Source organism: Tyto alba, unplaced genomic scaffold, assembly GCF_018691265.1.
Source record: "Tyto alba isolate M040663 unplaced genomic scaffold, T.alba_DEE_v4.0 Super-Scaffold_10, whole genome shotgun sequence".
NCBI classification, from domain to species: domain Eukaryota; kingdom Metazoa; phylum Chordata; class Aves; order Strigiformes; family Tytonidae; genus Tyto; species Tyto alba.
The window spans coordinates 10,761,685-10,779,602 of NW_024881262.1; the positions used below are offsets into that span (position 1 = coordinate 10,761,685).

Sequence of the window (17,918 nt, forward strand, 5' to 3'; positions counted from 1 at the left end):
TTTGTTTGCAGTGTTAGGTCACTTCTGCCCATGCTCTGATAAAGCCAGTAGTCTACTTTTAAATCAGAGTAGTCCTCTGAATTTATAGATGAATGCTAGAAGGGCATGGTTTTATATAAATTTAAGTGTTGTGTCAGAGCACCATTACCTTGACCCTGGATTAACATTTGCAAACAGCAAGTAAATGATTATATAGTGATTGAGCAGATTTTGAGGGAAGTAGGCCTTATAGTACTCTCTGGACTACCCATCACAGGGGCTGTATTCGTGAGTCTTTAAGCAGGCATAGTGTTTTACTATGAAAAACACTTAGCTTCTAACAGTGTGCTGCTAAGCCTGGCATTAAGAAGGTCCAGTTTTTGTATGTAGGTATTATGCAATTTTGGTTTGCTGATTACTGTAAAAACAGTTGAGCTGAAAATATGCTAAAATATTTGTGGTTAGATGAAGGCTATATCCATATCACTGTCTTTACAGATCTTTACCTAGCAGAGAACTAGTGAAAGGGAAACAAGGAGGTCACTCAGATTTGGAAAAGGGATGTAGCTCAAGGTGCACCTGCAAACTGGAGGTCTGTGTCTTCTATGAGCCGCTGCTACTTGTCCAGCTCAATAAAATTTAGCGCAGACTTCTATCAGCTTTACATCATTTCAGGCCTGGTACACAGAATGGAACTGACTGGCTTAATATCAGTGTAGTCTAGGCATGACATGAAGTGATGTAAAGCTGCCTTTGCATTCTCATTCTGAGCAGTTTTGTGTGCTCCGTGGGTGTAGTAGCCTTCAGAGACTTCTTTAGAGAATTGCTGGTAATTTTTTGTATTAAAATAATTCATAACATACTAAGATTCATACCTTTCACAGGATAGGCTGATTTCCTCTGCTAAGCAGAAAGGAGATGTTGTCTCATTATATTCAGAATATTTTATTCAGGATAGTTTAAGGCATTCTTAAAAAGGCAGTAATCACTTGTCAGGGGGTGGCTGAAGTTTGAATACAAAATTCAAACTCTGAATAAGAAAATACAAAAATTCAATGTGAGTCCAAAATGACAAGGTCAGATTCAGGTGAGAAATTTTCCAAAACCTAGTTGGCGTGAAGGATTGAATCAGCTTCTCATAGAAAAAGGTGCTAGCTATATAAATGACTTGGGTTTGCATGTTTGACTGAAGTTTTTCTCTGACTTATCTGTGTCAGAAACATTGGGAAATATAATGAATAATCAATCCTTTACCCTTATCTCACTTCATTAATCCATATTAAAAAAAAAAAAAAATCCACCTTCTAGCATGTATGGTGTCTAAGAAATTGTACTTTAAAATTCATAGAGCTGAAGCAGTGGCTTTCCTTTCTAGTTAGTTCAGGACATACTTAGCGGTTCTCTGGTAGTAGATAAGCTAAATGGAGAATCTCACAATATTCGAACTGGGAGCACACAAAACTAGTGTGAATCAGTTTAAAATGGATAAAAATAGTCCCTGCACAATGAGTAGTGAACTTCTGGAACTTGTTGCTGCAGAAAGATGTGGAGACAGACTATCAGCAGGGTCAGAAATTGCTTAGAAAAGTTCATGGTCAGCAGGTCCTTAAGTGGATACTAGAAGGACTAAGCGGATAAGTGCTCTTCAAAATTCCTAGTACCGTGATTCTGGGTACTGGAAAAATACGAGGGGAATGTTTTGCAGAGAGGGAGTGGGTCATATGTTTCTCCTAATCACAACTGTATTTTGCTATTGTTAGAGATGAACACTGGGCTGGATGAACCACTGTTCTGATGCAGTAGGGCATTTCTTTTGTTTATGTTTTCATAATGTTTCATTATAATATTTCAGAGTTTCTTCTGGAAGATTGAAAAAAGCAGTGAAATAAATGTTGTGTAAATAATCAAAGGCATTTTGAAATACATCTCATCAGTTAAAAATAATATTCACATCATTGCTGTATTCCAAATTGCACCCCCATTCATTACTTACAATATTGTTTAATTTATCAAATGGGCAGTCATATTGAAGAAAGGCATCAGATTAGGTAATTTATAACATAATTCCCTTAGTTGTCTATTGTTTGCAGATTGGGGATTTTTTCTCCTTTTGTTCTGTGCTGTTCATTGTGACACCGATCATTTTCTTGACAGTGGCTTATGTATTTTTTATATATGAAATAGAAACACTATGAATAAACAGCAGAAAATGTACAGTTCCTGCAAAATTGACTGCAGAAGTAAAAGTAAGATTCTGTTCCCACTGTACAGAGTTTTGTCCTTGATTTCTTTGGTAAAGAAAGATTGGAATCTATTATTAAAGTACAGCATGGACAAGCACTCCAGGCACAGTCAGAGCAGTTAATTAAATATTGGTTGTACTTGAATCAGTATAGTGTATTTTTATAATTTCTTATCCAATTTGATATATTTTTTAATACTTATTTTGTATTTATTGCTTGTAAGTTCTGTGCCTTGTTTTAGTGAAGCTACTTCTATAAACAGATTGCTGGCAGAAGTAGAAATATTTATATAAACATGATATTTCTCATGACTAGCTTATCGAAAGCTTGTTTATGACTTTTACCAAGGCTTGACTTGCAACAGTAAGAGGTGATCCACATTCAAACTTCAAGGAGTTGGTAATAAACATCCATCCTAAACCTCTCTCCAGAAATCTGGGAGGACACACCAAAAAGAGGCTTATCTTCCCCACTTGAAAAAGAGGTTATCAAATGCCTAATAAATACAACTTTATTCTAGGGGAAAAAGAAAAAGAGAGCTGACAAATAAAGGAGATAATATGCAATAACCAATTACTCCATTCCTAAAGTGTAGCTATAACTATTAATCAGGTATCTCTGATTTCTTGGGAGGACAACTGCTACGTTATCTGACTGTGCTCTACCTTCTGCAGCAGTACTTCACTCACAGCTCAATCAATTATGCAGGTAGCAAGACCTTATCTGGTTTGTAGCCTGTGCTGCTCTGCAGCTGCTGTTGTTTGTGCTCCTAAGCAAGAGTACAGCTAACAAAGACATATGTGACTCCAGTTGCTTATAGGTGAATTCTTGGCTAGCTTCTCTTTACTTTTTTAGGCTGTGATGACTCATAGCTTCAGACAAGGGTGACCTGATTTTACACCTTGATGCAAACAAAAAAAAAAGTTTCGTAGTTTTTGGGATTGCTCTGCACTTAACAGAAGTGCCCCCAGGTATGATGGAAAAATACGTAAATGCGTCATGTCTTCATTTGTGTCTCATTTTTATCTGCTGAATGTAAACAGGGTGCCCTCTGATGCAAATACTGTATTATACAAATTTATTTCAGTTATGGTCTTCAAAGCAGCAGCTGCAGCTGTAGCTTCCCCTGCCTGCCTGCAGCTTATTTTTCTTTACCAGTCTTGAGTTTTTTATCAAACTTTTCGAAACTTCATCACCTTGTCTATCAAACTTAATTCAAATAGATCTTAAGTTCGAAAGCTATTTGGAGGAGACCAACTGTCAGGTGAGCAGGTTGACAATGTAGTTACGGAAGTCTCGTTGCTTAGGAGACCTCAAGAACTAATACAAGGAATAAAAAGGACGTCAGTATTCCTTGTCTTGTCCTCAGTGTCTTTGGCTTCAAATTGCTTTCTAGAACAAACCATCCTAATTGTAAGCTGATGACCTTAAGGATATGTTGCAAGACTGACCTGTTTGCTGAGGGGCTTGAGAGGCTGGGGAAAAGGTGGGGTTAAGAATTTGATGTTAATGCAGTCAGAGGATGTTCCAAGGGTTTTGACTTTTTCATGGCTTGTGGCATTATACTGTTCTTTAGGGTTTAACTCATGCTTATAAGTTGTAGGTTAACATCAGGGAAGTACTGACAACTGTTGTGATTGTATAGTATTTATGATTATATCTAGTGGGAGGTCTTTAAAATCTACCTTTGAATTCAAAATAATGTATGTATATTCTGAATACAGCTGCTTAACATGTATAATCTCAGAGAAGAAAATGTTTAACCATGAAGTGTATACAATGGGCAGGTTCTGAAGCCAGACAAATAGCATTCATAATTAACTCACTTTATAAAAACTTTTATTTCTAAACCTATCTCAAGAACTTTGATGTCTGGGCCTTGCTTTTTAAAATCTTTTTGATTGGCCAAAGACGAGTGTAGGATGGCGAATAAACAAATGCATAGCTGGTGTATGCATAAATAAGACAGCATATTTTATTCTGTACCCTTTGAATGTTATTGTGTCTTTTTTTTTTTTTTTTTTTTTTTTTTTTTGCATTCATGATATTCAGAGATAAAGGCTTGATAATATGTGGTAAAAAGGTCAACTGTCCTGGAGGTCACTGACCATTAGTTATTTGTGCCTGAATAAAAAAGATTGTCCATGTGAAACTGGAATGTTTGTTTAGATAAACATCAGACCAGATTTTAGCTGGACATTGCCCAGATAGAAGTTAATAATGGATGATATGATATCATAAGATCAATAAGTGTTAAAAAAGTGAAATGAAATTGAAAAGTGAATTGGGAATTGTCTGTCAAAATCCACCCACTTCTCATCTCCAGTAGCTGGATGGAAGGCTTCTGTGTGTAACTGGCCTGTTCTCCACTGGACAAGGAGAAGCCGTGCTTAACAGTTCACAGTGCTTGGAGGAGAAGAGAGCATTTGGGGTGCGACTGAAGGTACATAGGGTGTGTTACTGCCAGCTGTTTTGCTCAGTTTGGCTAGAAGGTGAGAGACCAGGCCAGTATTTGGACATGTACTTTAGAGGATTTGCTGCAGTCCTGTCTGATCATGCTGTCACATAGAGTACACGTGTGGACATCAGATGCATTGCATCCAGTGCCCTTACCTGTCCACGTGAGCATGTTGGAGGGAGAAAGCCACAGTGCTGGCCCACTCACAGATTGGCATAAATCTGCTGAATCAGCAGCAGGGTTTGAAGTAGTGATGACTAGATGTTATTAGCTGTTAATCATATCAATGCCATCTGGGAGTGTGGCAGTATCCAGGTACATCCTGAGGAGAAAGGAAACACAGAAACTATGTATCTTCAGTCTCCTACTTGTAGTTCAAGAGATTAGTCTTGGACATTAGTACCAGGCCTCAATTATGGTAAACATTAGTGGTGGCCTAGGTGACACTGAAAGCTGGGTACAGGAATTACTCTGCTGGAGCGGCCACAGCAAATAAAAGAAATGTCCATGAATCTGCACTGACCACTGCTTGCTGATCTGCGCTGTAGGTACAGTTGCTGCTTAGATAAACACCTCTTCTGGTATTTATTTTTAAAACACAGAAGTCTTTGAACCCAAATCTCAGATCGAAGCTAGAGAAAGTATTGATTCAAATGTCATTTCTGAACGTTGTTTGCGGATCAGGCTAAACAATATCCAAATTGAATGCTCAAAACTGTGGCTCCAGACTTTCAGATGTTCTCTTTAACTCCCCCTGTTTGTGTTCGCACCAACTCCACTCCATTTATGTTCACTTGCTGCTGTTCTTGTTGAATTTACTGTTATAAGCAGCTGTAGTCAAGAAAGAGAACTAGGGGAAACAGGGTATTCTTGGCTGTGGCCAGCGGTTAACAAAGATGATTTCTTCACCAGTACTCCTTTCAGGGAAGAATCTGGTTACATATATTGATATAAATCTCAATAGTATCATTAAACTGATGGAGCTACAGTGAAATTAGAATCAACATGCAAACAGTAAAATAGACTGCATTATAAAATAGCAGACGTGAGAAGAATGGGAATTAACTGAAAAGAGGGGTGAAAAAAGCATTTTGAAAATCACTGAAGTGTGACAGGCTGTTGCCCCAATGCTCTTGTCCTCTGGCTCACTAAAACCAACAGTGCCCTCCGTGTGGGCATGGGGTGACGCCTCGTGTCCCAATTTCGGCACGTGGCAAATCAGCAGTTCCTGTGCAGGGAGGTAGAACACACTGGTCATGTTAGGGAAACCTGAGCTGGCAAAGGTGAAACTTCCTGAGGGAAAAACAAGATGCTGGAATTTGATGACTTGATAAAAAAGGAGAATGCTGACACAGTCTGGAGCTCATACTGCAAAAAGAATTGGATAGAATTTGAATTTTACAATTTTTGGCAAACTACCTGATTTTGAATTGTTTTCTACTCTGATATGAATGAAACCAAAATATGTTGAAATTTCTCATGATGTGGAATTGAAATGGAATTATTTTTGGCTCAGTTGATGTGTTTCACACATCACTTTTTGGCTTATTTTAATCTTCGAAGCAATTAAATGACTCCTTTATAAAAAAATTATGTTTTTAAGAGTTTTGCAAACTGAAAAACTAAACATATTTGTTGTGAACATAAGTCCATAAAGTATTTCAATGTTATTTTGTCTCCACTCAAAAAAAAATAATACTTTTATTTATATTTTATTTATAATACTATAAAAGAATACATTTTAATCAAATTGCATAATGCCAGAATACTTTAATAAAAACTGTAATTTTTTGTTGAAAGGCTCTTTGAATGGAGAAATTATCCAGCATCTCTAGGGATGATTCAGCACCATAGAAGCTTCAGAAACAATAATATTTTATTGATTTTGTTTTGAACAAATGATTTTACAGATCTGGTAGCAACGGACCCCATAATTACTGCAAATATCAGTGTACTCCTGGCCACAATGACATTTCTTTCCTGTGTTCACTCTTTTTCTTTTTCTTCTCTTCTCATTTATTTATATTTGTTATTGTCAGTACAGTTGCTATGTCTGGCTTTAGTGAAATTGATTTTTCCTAGCTACAGGCTATAGAGTGTCCCTGTGGTTTTCATTATAAGGCAGTTAATATGACCTATCTCAAGAAAGAATTAGGCTGATTTTGTAAATGATCATTTTTCCTGCACAGCAGGGTCAGTAAAACATAAGAATCTGAATAGCATGGGCTTGATTCACTACCAGCCAGAATTATGTGCAGAGGTTTCATACATGGGTAGCCTTTTCCACTTTCTTTAAGTGAGGGCATAAAACATTAGGAAAAAATTAATCTTTCTTGAGATCTTCCAGGGGAAATTAAAAAATAGGCTAAGCTCATCACATTATAATTAAGAAGTTCACCCATAAAATAATAACCCACTAGTTTTTAATGCTAACCAGTGTTGAAGTCCTCTCCCCTGTTCATACACCGTTATGCCGGGTGTGACTCTGTGAGGGCTCTGAGAGCATCCCCGCGCCCGGAGGCCCGGCTGCCGGGGCTCGGGGCCACCTCAGCGCCGGCACAGCTGGGGCTGTTCCCCTTCCCCTCGGTGGCCTTGGGGACAGGCTCCCAGGCGGGGCCGCGGGGAGGCCACGGCCAGGGCCGACCCAACCCCACTTCCCACAGGAGCTGCTTTGGGCTGAGGCTGTAGCACTCTGGCCCCAGCCTGAGCGTCGGCTCCTGCTGCATCGCAGCTGTGCCCATGCCTGGCCATGGACCCTGTTGATCCAGACCCAGATTCAGACCTGCAGCCTTTCTTCCTGGCCTGACCTCAGACCTGCCTTGCCACCGTGGACTTGTTTGGAGACCGCTGGGCTGTGTGTGACTCTGGTTACCACAGCCAGACCAGATCCTGACCTTGACTCGCTAGCTCCCGTTCCTGGCTTGACCTCAGGCCTGCCTCATCGCCCATGAACTAACGTGGTGATCTGGCGTCTCCCTGTAACCTGACTGTAATCCCCGGGTCTGCTCGGCTCGCCCCGCTCAGGTACCATGGGACAGGCCCCTGCCCTGCCAGCCTGCTTATCATGCTCAGCTCCATCTCACCATACGTTGGGGAGCAGCCATCCCACACTGTGCCCTGAAAGACAATTCCTACTGAGGATGGTTTTTCTGATGCCTTTGGGCTGTCTGGGCCCTGCAAATTCTTTTACCCCCCACAGTTACCTTTCCTTTATGCTTTTACTAATTGCAGGAATTTGAGAATTAAAAGCCAAATTCTTTTGCCGGAAAATGCCCCAGTTAAATTTCTTCTTCTAATCTATTCCTGTGCTTTCTTAAAACTGAGAACTCCAAAGATGATGATTGTAATAACCAATTTACTTATTTAAAGATGTTACACAAATTGAAAGACCAGGTTGCCATTGTGGCGGTTATTTTGTTGCAGGTAGTTGAGATGATTGGACGCTGGCTACTCTTTGGCAACAAAGTCTGGAGGATGGAATTTATCACCTTTGCTTCTCTTGGGCATGAGTCTGATAGAGAAAGTTCTTCAGGAAAAGGGAGAGTAATTGGTCTGGTGACTGGTTTGATCAAGTCTGCTTTGTCAACCTGAGTCTTTACACCATCAAGACTGGGCATAGATCCTACAGCCTCAGGTGGAACTGGCTTTCCATCTTTGTGTTCATTTTGACCTTCCGATAGGTTTTGGAAAGAGATGTCCTCAGTTAAAGGGGGTATAATTTTAACCAAGTCCACTGTTTTTTCTAGGTATGGGGAGAAAGGATTGGTTTCTGAAGGTAAAGCTTGTTGATGATTCTGGCTGGATTTTCCAGGTGTCTGATTAGCTTGATGTTTCCCCTCTTCAGTGGCAGGATCCTAAATAACAGGCAATAAGCATTACCTATATTGAAGCTATTCCAAATTCTTTCAGATATAAAGAAGGTCTCCTTTTGCACTAAGGCTCTCCTGCAATTCCAGTCTGCAAAGACCGGCTGCAGAACAGAAGCTCAAAGTATAGACAGATGGAACTACTTCTTATGCTAGTGGAGGTGGGTGCATGAAACTTGAGTAACTACACAGCTATTGCTCTTTGCGTTGCCTGTGTTATTTACAATTTCTTTGTAGGGCATTCTGAGCATATTCTGGATGATTGACTCTGTACTTACTCTGTTGCCTTTTTATCCACCTAGCAACACTCTGTTTTATCACAAGAGAGATTTCTTCCTGATTTGGCCTCATTGCTTTCTTGAAGCTCATATCTTTGTGAATAAGAAAACTTAAAAATGGCTGGGCTTTCAAGAGTTCACTTCTTGTTTTGTAAAGGACTACTACTCTTGCAATATTAAGATTAGATTAACAAATACCTGCAGACTGTAGATTTCACAGGATATTGTGACAAGCCGTTTATGTTCCAATTGACTGTTTACTACAGAGCCCTTGCAGAAACCTATTTGCTGGAAGAAGAAAATGCAAGCATTTTTTTTCCACATTGTAGCACTGCTACTTAGCTCCTATCTTGTAAAATGAGTGATTATGAGAGGCTGAATAGTTATAGCTTCTACATGTATTTGTAGGGATAAGCAGCTTGGATAAACTTTTATTTGGGGATTGGCAAGCTTACAAACGCAGGCAGCATTTTGAAAAAGGCTTTATGTCTGCAAAAGAGGGTTGGGTAACATGATAGTAAAAATAAGTAGGCCACTTAAGGCCCAACTACAACAGCACACTGAAGTTCTGCTGCAGCAGAAATTTCCCATGCAGGCAAGTTGTGTAATAGAACATAATTTAAATTTTCAGGCAAAACCAATTTCATACCATACTAGTGAAAGAAGCCATGAAAAAATGTTGTTTCTGATAGTTGAGTTTTTATTGGGCTGTAGGTAACATGGCTTGGATCTCAGTTAAGATGAGGCTTGAAATGTTATCTCTTGGCAGCATGCCCATTTAGTCTTTCAAATTACCTTATAACTTTTTCCTTAGTTCCTAAATGTTTTCCTTAGCTGACCTGATTGTCGTATGAATATAGTCCTTATGCATGGTTTGTGCTTTATTGTCTATGTCTGTTTACTTGGAAGAAATCCTTAAGAATAATTCAGTTTTGTAAGATGAAGGCTACCCCACCTTTCTCTGGATGGTATTTTTTTCTGTTTTCTTTGTTCGTGGACTTCTAGGCAAGAATTCAGAACTTTTACTGAAATGTATTCTCTGTTCTAAAGCAGTTTGTACAGTTACAAGACGGTGTAGAGCTACAACCTGTAAAAAGACACCTGTGGGCTTTGATTCTTGCCTGTTAAGAACCAAGGGATAGGCTAAGTATTCATTGAGGAATCATAATATCTGAGAAATAGGTGTTCATACAAGGAAAAGTACTTACAGCTAGTTCTAATGGAAGTAACTTGCACTTGGAGATGTCAGCAATTGTGTCATTTTTGGAGCAGAATGTCTCCTGGATTAAAAACTCTACAAAATATGCAGGACCAATGACCCACTGTTAATGAGAGACCAGTGACAGTTAGACCTTCCACATGTGTCAGGAAGAAAGGAGAATCCTACAGACCTTGAGATAGATGTAAAACTTCTGCTAAGTGTGGAAGGAGCAGGTTATACTTGGGGCATTACTGTTAGTTGTATTACAGGAAAATTATTTTTTGCCAGTGCTGCCTTATTGCCTGGTTATTTTTTACTTCTTATATATGCACAGTCTTAGTAACTCATGGATTAGCTGTAGTTGAAATGAGTTTGGGTTTTGTAATAAGTTAGCATCCACATAGAACTACATATCCAAAGACCTCTTCAGCGCTTTGTTGATAATTTCTGTCTGCTTTAATGAACAGGATCACTTTTTCTATCCCTGAAATGCAAGTACCTTAGCGTTGGAAAATGAGAGTCATTAAATACTGTATTGTAGTATTTTCTAACAGTTTGAGACAAAGAGTGAAAACCACCTTGTTATCTATACATAATGAATTTGAGATAGACTGGATATTACTGTGTTAAACAAACAGGATTTAGCCAGGAGATCATTAACTCTCTGTTAGCCTAAAATTAGTTTCAAACCATTTTTAAACAAATTCAGTGAATTATAGGTATGTGTTGGAAGGGATGAATGTGCTTTATTAAATATTTTCTACTAGGGAGTCACTAATTCATGGTGGTAGCAGAAAAAAGAGCTCACAGTGAAGCTTTCCTAAACTTTGGAATGCAAATCTGTGTCTTGAGTGTTGCATAAAGCCCTTCTTTTTGCAATAAATGGAGTCAAAGTCTTGGATCAATGCAGATCTTCATTTCCCAGGAGAATTCTGCATAGAAATATTCCCTGTACTATACACATACAAATTATAAACAATCTGTAAGACATAACAAATCATATAAAGTGAAACAGGTGAATCTATACTTCTTGAGGGCTGAAATGAGTCAGATGAGCCTTGGCTTACCTGCATTGAAGCTCTTGTGACATTGAGAACAGAGAAATAATGAGTTTGTTCACTCTCTTCATTGAACTTGGCAAGGCTTTGAACAGCAGCCTCCAAATATTTGGGCTCAGTTGGACAGTCATCAGCTGGGCAGTCCAAATATATCTGGGTGGAACTTTTTGTTCAAACAAAACGATGTCATTAGAAAAGCCATCATCATAAGAGCATGTTGATAGTGTAGGTCTCTGAAAATACATCTATGCCCCCAACTCTACCCACTTGTCCTCCAGTCCCCTGGAGTAACAGTATGTGGTTTGATTCACTCAATGATTTTGAATCTTTATGAATTTGCGGGCTGATAAAAATGTTTTAGTGGAGGCAAAGACACTGCAGAAAGAAGTTCAGCCTACTGACAGTGGCCTTGCTGTTTTTACTCGCCTTTCACAAACCCATAAAAATGATTTTTGGACCAGAGGGTAAAAGCCCATATAGAGGCTCTGCTGGGTTTCCCAGAGTTGAAAACAGTTATTACTGCACTGCTTTGAGCTGCAGCACCACACTGGCCTTATGATCACTGACTTGAGAAAATTAAGGCAGCTGAAAGCTAACGGAGACGCTATGGTGCCATAATTGCAATTAAAATTTAAAGTAATGCTATATGGCAAAGAGCGTTTTTCCAGTCCTCATTTAAAGTAAGTGTGTTAAATAAAGGCATACCTGGTTGTAAAATGCACTCGTAAGTATTCAGATGAGCAATAGTTCTTGCCTGATTAATGTAGATAATTGCTTTGCATTGACTGTAAACCTAAAACAATATAAACATTCAGAAACGATTAATATTGCACCCTTTGCACTGATCATCTAGTACCTAGACAGTGAGTGGTTCATTTTCTCCTTGCAGGCATGATATTATTTTCAGGAAAAAAGTTGTGTTAATACTGAAATGACAATGAAGCACATTTCTAAATATCCCCTTTAGAAATAAAAGGCCAGATCTTCCCTAGTGTAATTCTGCGCTGTACAGGTGCAGTGTTTCTCTGCAGGATGGCCTACACGAGGCCACCCCTCTGGCAGCCAAGAAATGCCCAAGTGGCACAGAGTGCTTTCCTGGCCAGGCCCTCGCACTAGAACCCAGGGAGCTTAAACCTGTAGATCTGGAGATCAGCTCAGAGTGTCTGGATCCAGTCACCCGTCTTCCACTTTACTCCTTCTCCCTATGCCCATAGTAAGGAAGGAGAGTGGTAGGAAAGACCCCAAATCAGTTTTATGGCACAGTAAGATCACCCTTGCACACAAAGAAACTGTCTTCGTGGCAGAAAAAAATACTGGCCTATTGATATCCATTGTGACTTTATGCTTAAAAGTTCAGTGTTTACATTCTCTGAGTGCTTCTTAAATATTGCCACCTGAATGATCAAGGCCTTCAGCACATACATTTCTTTTCTTCGCAGAAGCCATATTGACCATATATTCTTTGCACTCTTTTCCTGCTGAAATCGCTGTAACCAGAAGTGAGCAGAATTTTTTTTTTTTTCCAGTTTTTAATTTAAAAATGAAAACTGATTGACCTAAGAAGCAGCCCAGGATACTTTAATCGTAACTTCTTTTTTTTTTATGTGAAGTGTCTTTCTCATCATTCTTCATTTTATATGGGGGTTTTTTTCACTTGTTCAGAATTGGTTTGGTCACCTGTAGCAACAGTCTTGGATCACTTTCTGTCTTTGCAGCTTATCTTGCTGAGCTTTCTTTTTTCTTCTCTTTCAGTACAATTTTTGCAAAGTTGTCAGAATAAAAGTGGAATTAAACTAAACCAAAAATTGCATGTTATATAAAAGTGAGTTTCTTTTATTCCCTTCTTGAAGGACTGTCTTTAAACATGCTAGTGTCCTAGCATGGCTATCTAGTTATGTCTGCTTATTAGCTCTGGTCAAAAACTTTATTTTAATTTTAATTTTTAAAAATAAATCTTACCAGTCTATAAACTGATTAGGAAATACAGAGAAAAACTGTGGGCCTTAAAAAATGGCTTTTGATTTCTTCTAAGCTCTGCTACCTACTAAAGCTGCATGTGTAGGGATTTTGCTGTAATCAGTAGTACCTGAGCAACTCATCATATATGAGATTAAATAAGAAAATAAAATTCTTGCAGTTGTATGAGCAGATCTGGATGTACAGTTCTTTCCCAACTTCTTGCTGAGTACGTGGCATTTGGTATCTACTACCTTCAAGATGAGATAGAAGATAGAACCAGTGATCTCCTGAAAACAACAAAAAAAGAAAGGGTGATATCCCAGTTTTGTACAGAACAAAGTAGGGACACATAGAGAGATGGAGAAACACAAAACACACAGCTGGGACAGAGAGATATCCTGAAAACGGAACATTCTGTGGAACAAATTCTCAACAGTGGCAAATCAGGTGAGATTCAAGCCTTGTTAGAACAGGCTTGGTCATGCATCTAGCGAGCCTTACTTAAAGAGCAGCCTTTTAGAGTCAGCTTTATCCTTCTGATACTGGAGTGAACCAGGACCAACAATAAGGACTAAACATGGTGATGTTTTCATTGTCAGCTGCATTTTATGATTAGATTTGAAAGGTGGGTTATTTTGCCTTCAGGAGGAATAAGACAATAAATAGCACAAATAATAAAAAACTGCTAACATGGAATGTTCCCAGTAGGCATTAGAAGCAGAAATATCTTATTTCTTAGAGTAGTGTCTTCTTCAAGTATGGATGCTTTGCACTTGCCATAAACAGGCAATGACTGCGTTGATGCAGACAACTTAAATATTCTCTCAGATATCAGAGAATGCTATGAGAGACCTTACATATCTACATGGATGTTTCTGACTCAAAGCTTCAGTCCAGTACTTGAGTTCTGAGCCTGTGCTTAAGTCCAGAAACCTTTACTCAGTTCACTGCAGCACAGGAGCACAAAGCAGTTAGGGCTCAACTTTTGGGCAAACATGCTTCCATGCTAGAGGGACAGGGAAAGACTGAAAGTGCAGTTCCATGTATCTGGTGATTACATCGCGTAGTACAGAGAGATGAGCTGCTGCATGGTGCAGCTCCTGGTTCTTCTTCCACTGTAGATATAGAAACACCTTCCTAGGATATTTATCAATGAAACAGCTTAATAGGATCATATTTTATTTTCTGTAGTGGAAGAAAGAGCAGCTGTCATTTGTACATCCTAAAGAACTTAGATGTGGGTGTTAGCTGCATGTTCAGACTGAGATTATGTCTTTGCTGAAGAGGGAATAAAACCAAAGCTACTTGATTTCACTGGTTTATGGAGAAAATGCTTTATGAGGCAAGAGTCTTGTAGAAGTCTGGGACCAGTATCTGTACAATTTTGGCTTCAGTTTTGATTTCTGTTTGACAACAACTAAAGACCAGTCAACAGGGCATCTAAAGGCTGGAGTACTGCTGGCTTTTTTGTTTTTATACTGCTTGGAAAAACACTAAGAAGTGTATTTTCGGGAGTTTTGAGGGGACTGAGTGATACAAACTACTCTGGTTATACAGTATAGAGATCCCTGGAAAGAGACTGGGATGGTGATTTTATGTGAGTTCTACCATATATGCTTGTAAATGCAATACTACACCCTTTAAGTATAAAAGAGCAGAATAAATAGAAAATACATATAAAGAATGAGTAAATTGTTTTGTTAGCTTTGTCTCTAATTTATATTCTTACATATGCAACTTATCATAGTTTATACCATTTTTAAATCTTTTCATATCCTCTTTTTTCCCTAAGTATTCAGAGAAGTAATCTGGGAATGCCTTGCACTCATCTCTCAATGTTTGCCTACACTAATCCTGAGGTTTAATTATGTGTCGTTTTTAAGGCTGTGAAAAGATCAGAAGCTGTTTTGACAAGGAGTAAAGCTGAGATGCAGCAACACTGTATACAGCAGCATGGTGGTATCTCCATACCTGGCTGCACAGATCCTTCAGTGGAAGGAACTAACTGTAATTTTCTGTTTACATACAAGGTACCTAAATATCATGATGATACGCCTCCTTAATATGATAGCTGATATAGGTTAAATCGGTAAACAGAAGGTAATACTTGTCAAAGTGTCATTGCCATTTGCTGAAAATGTATTTTTTGAGTAGTGCAGCATTTGGTATAAGTTTGTAACTTCAGATATTTCCTCTATGAGAAAAAGCATCACTTACACTATCCTGCATGAAGAAGTAATAGCCAAGAAAAACGTAACTTTAAGGAGTTCCAAAGTTGGAACTGGTGACTTGAGCTTTCAGATTGGTTGTTTGGGTGTTCTGGAGACAAAAGCACACATATATATCTCATTAAACAAATGTTCTTATAGTCAAATGTGTTTGATGTTAGATGGATTTACTTAGCTGAAGAAGACTGATTGTAAATCTTGGTGATTGTGGAAATACTAAATGCAACCAGGGTGGACCAAACTGTATTTCCAGTTGCCTGTAGCTTTCTTGTATAATACCAGCCCTACTACGCAGATGAGGTTATTATAAAATCTACACATCTTTTTGTCTACCTGCTTCTGTATGTATCATCCTCCGCTGGGGAAAGGATAATTTGGGGTTTTATTCAGAGCTCAGCAGATCTCTGAAGGTTTCATCATCCTTATTTTAATTTTCATTAAAAGACCGTTATGCAAAGGCCTTTTGATATCTGCTTAGTATTGAATAAAAACTTCTATCTTTTCTGCATTGCCAAGAAGATCCCTTTCTCAGCTCTGCCGATGTTAGGATTGCCGCTGCGATGCGTGCTGGGGAGCCTGGGAGCCAGAAGAGGTGCTGCAGCAACGCAGCATCACCTTTGTGGCAGGGTGACCTGGTGCAAAGGAAAGAAATGAAATATTTTGGCATGTTTTGTAATTCCAGTTAAGTGTCTGTCGGTTAAGTTAATCATGAGCATCTTGTATGAAAGAAAGGCTCTGTCCTACTTGCAGATAAGTTAATAGCAGATGGCTCATTAGTTTCAATTAGAGCAAAACTGAACCACAGGTTGCTTAAGGGCAGGTTTGAATTTGAAGTAACTTTGAAAATGTTTTTATCCTGAGTAATTGTTAAAAAAAAATGGGAGGAAAGACCACTGACTGATTAAAAAAGAAATAAATGAACAAATTTTTTTTTCAGGTGAATAGAAGGTTGCATAAGGTTGTTACTGTCCATGAACATCCCTGACATAGCTGACTGCTTCTTATGTACTCAGTCCCAGCAGCAGCAAAAATGTGACGAAGGGCTTAGATTGTCTAGTTTGTTATTGCAGTGCCTTGAAACACCTTATTTACAGGATAAGCACATTAGATGTAAAAAAATAGGAATAAAAGTAAATTAAGCCCCCAAATGACAAAGACCTAAGTATGCCCTACGGCAATAAATTAAGTTTCTAGGGAATTAAGTGTCAGATCAAATCACAAACAAGGTCCAAAATTCTCCTGTGCTGAGATATACTTGGCACAGCTGAAGGGGAAAGCAGGGAGATGAATTAAGTGGTTTTCAGCATGCCTGCACCCACCGTGCTGCGCTCTAGTGTGGTCACAGGGGTGCTCTAATTATTGTCAGTAGGAAATAACCCCAGGGTAGGGGGCTAAGCACCTGACTCCATGAATGGTGATGTGGGTTCTGGGCCAGCTCAGAGGTATCCCATGTGGAAAAAATCTCAAGCAACCTGATCCAGTTGCTTAGTGGGCACATTCTGTCACCTGAGCAAAGCAATATAGAGAATATATGCAAAGTGCAACACGGTGTGCATCTTTAATCATGAGATGTGATTGCTGGAGACCACAGCATGTCTGCAGAAACTATGTCCTTGTGAGAGCAGCAGAAAGTGGTGTCACATCTTTGCCAGTACAGCTCTTTAAACATCTGGCAATAAGCTTGATTTTCCTTAAGAGTTCAGAGCCAGCCTTTCAGGTAAAATTATGGGAAGTGAGCAAGCATGGCAGGGAATGTTAGTAGCATGCTTTCACTGTACTCTATGTGTTTTGGGCCTTGTGCACTCATTTCAGGTTGTCCCTGTCTAGTGTCAGAAGATTCAGCTATTGTAACACAAAATAGTAAAAAATTAAGCACACACATAGAAATAAGATACTTGAGGATATGAGAGTTATATTCCATAGGTATTTCCAGTGTAATTTTTGCACTTGAACTGGTTTCAGATTTCTTCTGGAGAATGAGTCATCATTTAGAGGTCTGTGAAGGAATTCCCTGGTCCCAAGCTGGATGTGTTTACACCTGTTAGTGCTTACATCTTTTGTGCAAAATGCACAATGACTTAATAGCCTTTGCACTCCAACTGCTCAAGGCAGTGAGAGGAAGGTGTAAAACGAAATTAAATCAGAGCAGTGGTGTTTCATACCAAATTTGAACCGATGCCTGGAGCTATTCCAGGGGCATGGAGCAGAGAAACGTGACTGAGATTTGCTCTCTAATTGCCCACAGTGGTGATGAAACTTTTTCTAGTCATCTGTGTGTAAAGTTGATGGTGGCCTCTGGAGTCCTGTGAATGTGACTTTACATTTGCCTTTTGAAATATTTCTTAGGTCAAATAGATATTGCTAAGGAACAGTGACAGGCACAAGGCTCTTCATGGGAGAAACAGATACAGAAAAAGCAGGTAACTTACCTGAGGATGTTCTCGGACACTGAAAATTTGGTAGAGACTGAGTATGTAGCCCTCTTCGGCCAGCATTGATCTGGTGAAGAGCCATATCTGCAGCCTCTTCTACTGCAGTGTCATCACAGGTAGAGAAAGCAATGCAGTCAGTGCTTCTCTGGCAGGAGGAGAGGCAGCCCAGGAGCAAAGCGCCTGTATGCCAAAGAGCACTGAAACAAGTAAAACCAT

At 39.1% G+C, this 17,918-nt stretch overlaps 1 protein-coding gene across 1 annotated transcript; it reads right to left on the reverse strand.

The window, feature by feature from the left end:
* Positions 1-8,039: 8,039 nt before the first annotated feature.
* On the reverse strand, positions 8,040-17,918 carry FETUB (fetuin B). Its single transcript, XM_009966401.3, is given in 10 exon segments — positions 8,040-8,534; positions 9,023-9,112; positions 10,033-10,146; positions 11,093-11,229; positions 11,232-11,246; positions 11,789-11,876; positions 13,219-13,329; positions 17,700-17,760; positions 17,762-17,822; positions 17,825-17,918. Coding segments are annotated over 10 exon segments (1,266 nt in total).